Source organism: Dysidea avara, chromosome 5 (genome assembly GCF_963678975.1).
Source record: "Dysidea avara chromosome 5, odDysAvar1.4, whole genome shotgun sequence".
Taxonomy (NCBI): Eukaryota; Metazoa; Porifera; class Demospongiae; order Dictyoceratida; family Dysideidae; genus Dysidea; species Dysidea avara.
In genome coordinates, this window is record NC_089276.1 from 27711286 (window position 1) to 27720753 (window position 9468).

The following is a 9468-nucleotide window of genomic DNA, read 5'->3' on the forward strand; positions in this document are numbered from 1 at the left end:
TTTGGCACAGTCTAGCATTAATATTACAGGTGGTAGAAGAGGGGTGGGCAATGGTGGGTGGGTTACCTATAGAACAAGAAATGTAGGGAAAGGACAAGGAAAATCACCCAAAGTGCTGGTGCAGAGGACAGATAACAGAAGCCAAAAAGGTACATGCCACTGATGAGTTTAGTATCCTGGCATGAAATGGTAGTCATGCTCTATGTACTGTAGCTAAGCCTGTAGCCTTGCAACTGTGTCAAGCTTGTTACAGTAGCATTTTTATACAGTTGATATTTTTATACAGTTGATTCAAGTACTGGTTATAGTTATGTGTGATGTTCACCCGCCAACACACTGTAAGTCCATGTGTAACCACTGGTGTGACCTGGTGCAAAGTGGCTAAAGCTCAGATGGTTCTAAATTTGGGGAGCAAAAGCAAACAGTGTTGAGAATCCTACTGTAAACCACTGTAGAATGTCATGACAACACAGGCATACACCATGTATATTCGATGACATCTAAAACAGCTGCACTATGAAAAAGGGTGTGACCTTTGTAAATCATAGATATGAGCATTTAAATCTTGGCAAAGCTGCTACTAAGCTTGATTGTTTAAATTTACAAGCTCTGGTCTAGGCCAATTTTAAGGCTTACATTTAGTTTTGCACTAGTCACTCTAATGCTGTATGCACCTTTCCATTTTTGTAACCTTCTAAAGTTTTTAAATGTTTCCATAACTTTTAAATTAGAAGTTTCATCTAAAAGGCAAAATTAAACAACAATATTATTGTGCTAACATGTGTATGCTCTATTAGAGAATGAAGAAAGCTTTCAAGCCATCCAGGTAGTGAACAGCACCAGTTATCCTTCACCTTTCTTAGATTCTATATGCCCTATAATGTGGAGAGTTGAGTATTAAAACTAATATGGGGAAAGGCTGGTCATATATAACTAGTATAATCAAATAGCCATTTTTATATGTGTTTATAGGCTGCTCTATTAGGGTATCTTATTCAAACTTTTGTTACACATGATTAGTTTGCATGCTATAACTCCAACTATACTTCTATTAATACAGTTTGTATCATAGTTACTGTAAACAATTAGTTCAGTAGGAATGATAGCATATCATATTTGTTATCAGGCCGATACGCAGGAATTTCAAAAGGGGGGTTATAAATTGAAGTGATAGGTGATCCCTGATGTGAGGGTCTGGGGGCACAGCCCCCAGATGCTGAGAAAGGTTTAATATTCAATGTCCTGAGAATAGTCTCAGATTGCTTAAATGCAGAAATGCAAATAAACTTCTCACACATCATTGTGTTGACACAAATTTCTCTCAACATGGGCCCATTGCACACTAATGCAAACACGAGATTATAATATAGTTGTAGCGTATGTACACTCCATCATTTCTAAGACTGCTCAGAGTCATTCTGTGGTCATTCATTTGAGCTATAAGCTAAGCTTTACATTTCACCATTGACCAAACATGGATGATAACCATAACTGACAGACTCACACACTTGACACTTTAGAATTCATGTCATTGAATGCAACGTACAAGCCAGGCTTACTTGTGTTATAGTTAACAGTCTATCAGTTGCAGTGTCCATCCAGTCTGGTTTTCATCATTGCTATTCAGGGCTCATATTAGAAAATATCTAACGAATTTACCAGGTACTTTAATCATAATAAAACAATGTCCATTTGGTTCCACTTGGAGTACTTAGAGATAATAAGTCACTCTCTAGGGTTCCTATGGATACAAATACATGAAAACATAAGAAGAAAATATCCTGACTGCCTGGCAGACACCTGTAAGCGTTCGAGCGGTAATCGGATGGCTGCAGGTTCGAGGCTGCCCAGGTCCAGTCATGGATTTTTTCTTCTTTCTCGTACTTTTCAAACATACTTAGTGCAGTTGATATAAACATCTAAGGCCTTCTGGTATACAGGCTCTGCCTTTACCAGGTACTTTAATCATAATAAAACAATGTCCATTTGGTTCCACTTGGAGTACTTAGAGATAATAAGTCACTCTCTAGGGTTTCTATGGATACAAATACATAAAAACATAAGAAGAAAATTCTGACCGCCTGACAGACTCCTGTGAGCGTTCAAGCGTTAATCGGATGGCTGCAGGTTCAAGGCTGCCCAGGTCCAGTCATGGATTTTTTCTTCTTTCTCCTACTTTTCAAACATACTTAGTGAAGTTAATATAAACATCTTAGGTCTTTATAAGGCCTTTTGGTATACAGGCTCTGCCTTTACCAGGTACTTTAATCATAATTACGATTGGAATTAATCGAACTGGCTATTTCTCAATGCAGTATGGTGGATGGCCTTATTAGAAGATACTATAAGTAGAGTAGTAGAAGCCTTAGCAATATAGAGAAAACCACTGTCTATATTCATGCATCATTAAAGTGGTTTCTATTTACACAGACAACCTCGTAGCACTATATATGGTTAATACCTGGAAGCAACATGCGGTTCAGCTGGTAGAAGCCATGGAAGGCATGTAATGACTGCTAGAACACAGATTATAGTTGAAACCTGCTAATTAGAGTCAACAGCTCTCATATGAAGAAGTTTTGCTCAAAAACGGAACTTTCAGGCCAGCTGCCATGACTAATTAGGGGATTTGTCCAATCAAGATTAAAGCAATTAAGCAACTGTAATTGATTCAACTTGCTATATTTCATTGATTAAAGGCTTTATTGTTGCTGATTTTTCATTTTATAGGTTTTGGGACATCTCTACTACACTGAGCGTCAAAGATTAGCTATCCTTCCATAGTGCCAGTTCATGACAGATGTATTGGTGTACTAGAACTTTTGCACACATACAGTGTTTCATTAATAAAATTGTTTTAAAGTACTGGATTATTTCTGGGAAGTTATTTATAGTTAAAGCTTGGCTGTGAGTTGCTTGTCAAACCTAACTCGACGAATTCCGTGCCAAAACACAACTTTAATCTCGCTCAGAATCGCCTACATATTTTACCTCTGACTTTGGCATCGTTTTGACGAAACATAGTTTACGCTAGAAGTGCTCACTATGGCTTGTTAGAAATGCTCAAGAATAGGCTACAAGAATCTAGCAGGGAATCCTGAAAAATCCAAACATGTCACGAGATATGATCGAATCTATAAGAATAGTGAAAATGCCCGATAGGAAATGTATTGAAATCAATTGTGTTCCTGTATTGTCGAAATGACGAGCGGGTTTTTCGTGTACCGAGCTTCATTTAGTATCATTCTGTTCACCATGAGTTGCTCTTTCTCATGCTACTTGGGAATCTGAAATACGTATTTGGAGTGAAAAGATACGTGAGTATAAAGTGTCTGTACAATAGAATTTATCCACTTTATAATGAACAAATCGGTGCGGCTGGAGCAAAAACGTAGCAAATTTCCGCAAACTTCTTGATATGGTGGTCACTATTAGAATCTGTGACTGTTCTACTACTACATTTCAATATTTTGCAGGAATTTATCCTCAGTATCCTTACTGTTACTGAGGCAGCTGCCTTGGATGCCTCAATTGTAACTGACTTCACTAGGTTTTCAATTTAAAAGTTAGATAAAATCCAATTCACAGTATCTAAAACATAGCTGCTGCAGTTCATAGTATGACACTTACCATATGCTGATATGTTACTACTAAGCACTTGTACAGTAATGATGGTTGATGATGCATTACTGAGAATAAGTACAACTTTCAACTGTCCAGCAGTTTCATTAACACTGTATGATGGTTGGCTGAAGTTTACAGTAGCTATATCAACACTGTATGATGGCTGGCTAAAGTTTACGGTAGCTATTTAAGAAACAATAAAGCATTAATACAATGCTTAGCACCTACTTGTGGTATCAGTAATGTTTCCAACAGCCATAACAATGTCCCCAGGAACAACACGACTTAATGATGAAGGAATGGTAAAGGTAAGATCAAACGTCTCTGGTCCTTCTGCACTGTCATCTGTACTAACTGGTACATCAATTGTAGTACTATTAGTTCCAGCCGTGAAGGTGGCAGTGATAGGAGTAGAAATGTAGTCCACTCCATTACCTGTTCAGTCAACACTAACTATATAGTCAGTTTAGGACACACATCTCTTACCCTCAGCTGATAATGGTGACTGGTCAGATGGCATCACAGTTACACTAATGTCACTGTTTGATGTACCTCCTTCTAACAACAAAGTTACAGGAACTCTACCAAGTGACTCAGTCCCAGGGTATATAGACTGAGAGAATTTCACTATCAAAACTGCAATGAACAAATACAAAATAGATAACACATTACTGTACAAGTGGGTGATTGAAATAGGGAATTAATGTGCACTAGTATAATTCATGTGTATGGATGACTTCCCTCGTTTCACAACTTTTATTGTGATGCCTAATCAAACTTAAATTCCTCATTTTTCCTTGTACTTGTTTGTTTACTTTTTAAAACATAATTTTGACTGGTGAACCTATGCATACCACATCAAGTGAAAGAATGGTAACATACATACCATAAATTAATTATGCATATCAACACATACCCCATCCATCAAAAAGTGAAGTGGTCATTGTGTTTCATTAACGGGTGAAACATAGTTGAAAATGAAACACAATGACCATTTCACTTTTTGATGGATGGGGTATGTGTTGATATGCATAATTAATTTATGCAGCATGAAGAAAAGTACGAGAAGCAACCTTGCAATCAATTCAGTCAATATGAAAATACTGACGATTACCATTATAAATGTGATAGTCAGCACAGGAAAACCATATATGTTCTACTGTAAATCAACAAAGAAATTTGACACAAAGAGAACAAACTAAGTCCATGATGCATGCTGTGGTATGTCAGAATGCACCTGTCGGGCTGAAGTGACGTCTCTCATTGAAAACCCAAGCTCATAGCCTTAATTAACTGTTATAAAGTTACACTGGTCTGAAGCAAGGGCAGCGGAACAGGAGCCAGGGGGGCATAAGCCCCGGAGCAGTGCCCCAAAAATTGGCTTGAAACTTAATTCACAGCATTCACAGTAACAGAAATGTGTGAAAATTAGAGTACTAAGCAGTGTCAATACATAGTAAGTGTAGGATGCTAATGTACTAGAAAGCTGACTGACTTACGTACATATGTAGATCCCAACTTATCGATTAGCAAATCACATGATGCATCCAATGGGAGCCCACAATTGATTCCTATACTTTTGTGCACACAGTTGAAGTTCATGTCAGGAATTGGTTTAAATTGTGTTCTGTGACCAGTCAGCTGGGGTGCTGTTTCCAAGGATAATTGATTGTTGTAATAGTGTATGGGAACAACAGCAATGTGTTTCATGAATAAACTAGATGGGAACAGCAACTGTATTGGGTTATTCTAATTGGAAAGCAGTTACTGGTTGAACCTGGGTGAATAGATCACAACTAATATCGTACAGTACATTGAAGGAAGGCTGCCAACACTTTATTTGAGTTATTGTGATTGAATCCAATTTAAATCATGTGACCTACTGAACTTTGCTGATCACTCGACTGGCCTATTGCATAAAAGGTGGTATCACAGTGATTCAGGAGTAGCGGATGAAGTAAAAAGTGATGCACTGTGTACAGTACATAGCCATAGCCATTAGCTAGTGTAAATAAACTCACACACAATAGTATATAGTTAAGTGTGCATAACACATTTCTAAATTTCAAACTATATGCAGAATCAAACTATATGTAGGTTCTGCTGGGCATCGGAAAGCACTTGACCTTGGAAGGTGATGGGAATTCTGTCCAGGTTGTTGATTGTGTAAGCCCCCCCCCCCCCATCACTAATTCCTCCGCGGCATCAGCTTTTTTCAGTTGGTCAGCAGAAAATTTCACTGAATAATTTTTAAAAATGTTGTAACCTAATGGAAGTGTTTTGGATTGCACTGAAGGCACTTTTGGGCTCATTACACCTAAATAATATGGCCAAGGCACCATGAAGGTATTGTGAGGCTGGTTTCTAGAGAACATTTTTAGTGCAAACCTCCATTACATGATCCCTAACATACAGTACTACCATACTGTAAGATTATGTTACTGTTAAACATTTAGTGCTTGAAATCAACACCAATATTTAGTGCTAACTATATGATAGTTAGTAGCCAACAGTTTGTGCATGTTGAGCGAATTGGATATTATGTGGTAATGTGCTGGTCATGTAAGTGTGCAGGTTTCACAAAAACCTTGTGATATGGTGTAAATGCCATTTTATTGATTGTCTTAGGGACCTTTGACAAGATATGCACTTCATGAACAATGGAAATTTCTGCTGTGCAACAATTACTAAGAACTCAGCAATGAACAACAACCACTGTATCTGTCACTTTTCTTAGGGTCAGTTAAGCAACTATCTTTTGAGTAAGCTAGACATACGTACCTCCAGCAAATGGTTCTATTCCTTTTAAGTGACAGAGATGATATTTATACATCAAAACATTTTTGGCACAAGCTAATGACTTTGAGTTTGAACATTCATTGACATGTAACTACACACTTTAAAATTATTAAATGTTTTTACAGAAAGGCTAGTACATACAGTAGGGATGCAACAATATGGGTGAATACCATATTACGTATTGCCTTTAAAATGTTGCAATATATTGCTGTTTTGCAATATTTGGAATAGGGCCTTTGGCGATGTAAAAGTGCTATACTTGTGTTAATAACTCATGGATATAAGCTACGTAAGATAGAGCAGATAGCATTATAGTGTCATGTGGTGTACACCAACCAGCCAAAAGCTGCTTATGGCCATAGTATTACAATACAAGTAGGCAGTACTGCAACCAGCACTGTTTGTTTAGGATATGTGGCTTCTAGTCACCACTAAACATCAACAATTATTACATTCTGGTGGCTTTGGTGCCAGCCCTCCAGGAGTGTGGCAGTTGAATAGGTTAATTATCCACAAGCCACAGCCCATTACAACCCTGCAATATTACATGTTATATTGTAACACAGCAATATATTGCAATATGTAATATATGATTACGATTATGATTAAAGTACCGGTAAAGGCAGAGCCTGTATACTGGATCTGCACACAATAGTACAATTAACCATTATCAATATGTTTCATCACACATATTGTATTGTATTGTGATAGAAAATATTGCAATATATTAATTTGTTGTACCCAAAAAATACAGTAAATTAAAGTAATTCAAAAGTCTTGAAAATTTAAACTAAGATTGTTAATTTAGAAATGAAATAGGGATCCAAGTGATAAAAAGTACTGAAACAAGAGATGAATGATGGTATTACAGCATAGCTCGGTGGGGAAATCCCTACACTGGCATGTAATAACAAGTATTTTGATCAACGTCAAAGTAGAGATTTTCTCACTGAGCTATGCTGTAATATCATCATTCATCTCTTATTTCAGAACTTTTATCACTTGGATCCCTACTTTATTTTCAAATTAACAATTTTTAAAATACTAGTTTGTTTAGTTTTCTTTTTTATTATAGCATACTGCTATATACATGTGACCATTCTATTAGTGTGACTGTTGTATTAGAGTATCTTGAGTCCGCTATCAAGGGGTGTGTTCATTATAATACAGCCAGACCAATAAGTGGTATGGCCATTCGAAAATAGATTGTTAAGATGTGCTTGACAGTTAGCTATTACATAGTTGAAGTTACAGCTATCCGGGTGTCCAATACCTCTATACAGTAGCACAAGCGCTTTAAATAATGTTGTGACATCTAAATATGCTGCTCAAGGAAAGTGTTGATAAAGAAAATTAACACCTCAATATGGTTTTGCTGCATGAAGAAGAAGAACAGAAGATAAAAGGAAAGACAAGGCATACTGGGTGTACACTCATCGGGAACCCTAAAAGGCACACCCCACCGGTGAATTTGTTGTTGTGACATAAAATGGTGGCCATGAGCTGCTTTGTTTGGCCTCTAGCCTTGTGACTGTGATCAGGCAAGCAGTGAGGCAGGCCGTGAGGCAGACTAAATTTCAAGCTTTGGTGATTTTTAGAAACTCTATATCCGGTCACCGGTAAGTGTTTTCTTGTTTTAATGCTATATTTCATGTTAGATGGACCAATATTATTCTACAAAGGTGATTTTCATCATGGAACATGTCTCTAGGATGATTTTTAAAGGCAGCATTTTTGGCAGCACTTGTCATTTTTGAGGCAATCCCTACTTTGATACCTTATACCAGGTTGTCTTCAAGGGGGGAAATTTTTGTGGATTGGCAGCTATTTGCAAAAATTTTCCCCTTCAAACTTTGCAGTTAGATCAAAATGGCATTGTTTATGTATTTCTGCATCCTGTAGAGTGAAAATATCCCCCCTCAATATTTTGGATGGTGGCAACTTGCAAAATATTCCCCCTCAAAAAAAAAACTCACCGTACAGTACATGATACATTCGCATGTAATTTACTTACCATCATTATCTGATATATTCACAACTGCTACATTTGGACTACCAATAATCACACCATTGAGTGATGAGGATTGATCAATTGTGAGAAGAAATTCTTCATTTTCCTCAAACACATTATCATCATTTATTGGAACATCAAATGGAACACTGATCTGTCCAGCAGGTATTGTCACATAGTATGGCCCAGAACTGTAATCAACACCTCCGCCTGTATAAAAAGGAATCTTCAATGTGTTAAGGTTGAAGGTAATAATAATGTATTCTTACCAGTAGCTGATCTGTCAGTACTAAACACACTGATAGTAACATCAGTTGATGATGGGTTACTGAGAACTAGTACAGGTTGTACTGGTCCATCATCTTCCTCAACAATGTATGTTGACTGGTTGAAGCTCACCATCGGTTCTATATATGGTGCATCACACAGTTCAGTATAAAAGGGACTCCAATTTGCTACTCACCATCATTATCTGATATATTCACAACTGCTACATTTGGACTACTAATAATCACACCATTGAGTGATGAGGATTGATCAATTGTGAGGAGAAATTCTTCAATTTCCTCAACCACATTATCATCATTTATTGGAACATCAAATGGAACACTGATCTGTCCAGCAGGTATTGTCACATTGTATGGTCCAGAACTGTAGTCAACACCTCCTCCTGTAAAATATAAACAGGAATCTTCAATGTGTTGAGTTGAAGAAAATAATGTATTCTTACCAGTAGCTGATCCATCAGTACTAAACACACTGATAGTAATATCAGTTGATGATGGGTTACTAAGAACTAGTACAGGTTGTGCTGGTCCATCACTTTCATCAACATTGTATGTTGACTGGTTGAAATTCACAGTGGGTGCTAGTGAATCAAAATTTAATAACAAAGATTTGTAATAATTCATTTGACAGAGATAATTTAATTTACAATTATTAATTATGACTTACATGTAAACCACATACATATTAAAGCATGTCACCAGCAAATAATTAATCGATACAACGTAATTCATGCACATAAACATTTA

General features: G+C 37.0%; 1 protein-coding gene across 1 annotated transcript in view; it reads right to left on the bottom strand.

The window, feature by feature from the left end:
- LOC136256021 (uncharacterized) overlaps positions 1-9468 on the bottom strand; it is a 54453-nt gene that overhangs the window by 40307 nt on the left and 4678 nt on the right. Inside the window, exons 2-8 of the mRNA XM_066048932.1 lie at positions 9165-9302; positions 8898-9104; positions 8704-8841; positions 8438-8644; positions 4111-4260; positions 3853-4059; positions 3631-3807 (exon numbers count right to left, since the gene is read on the bottom strand). Coding sequence (XP_065905004.1) covers positions 3631-3807; positions 3853-4059; positions 4111-4260; positions 8438-8644; positions 8704-8841; positions 8898-9104; positions 9165-9302 — 1224 coding nt within the window. The remainder of the gene's footprint in view (positions 1-3630; positions 3808-3852; positions 4060-4110; positions 4261-8437; positions 8645-8703; positions 8842-8897; positions 9105-9164; positions 9303-9468) is intronic.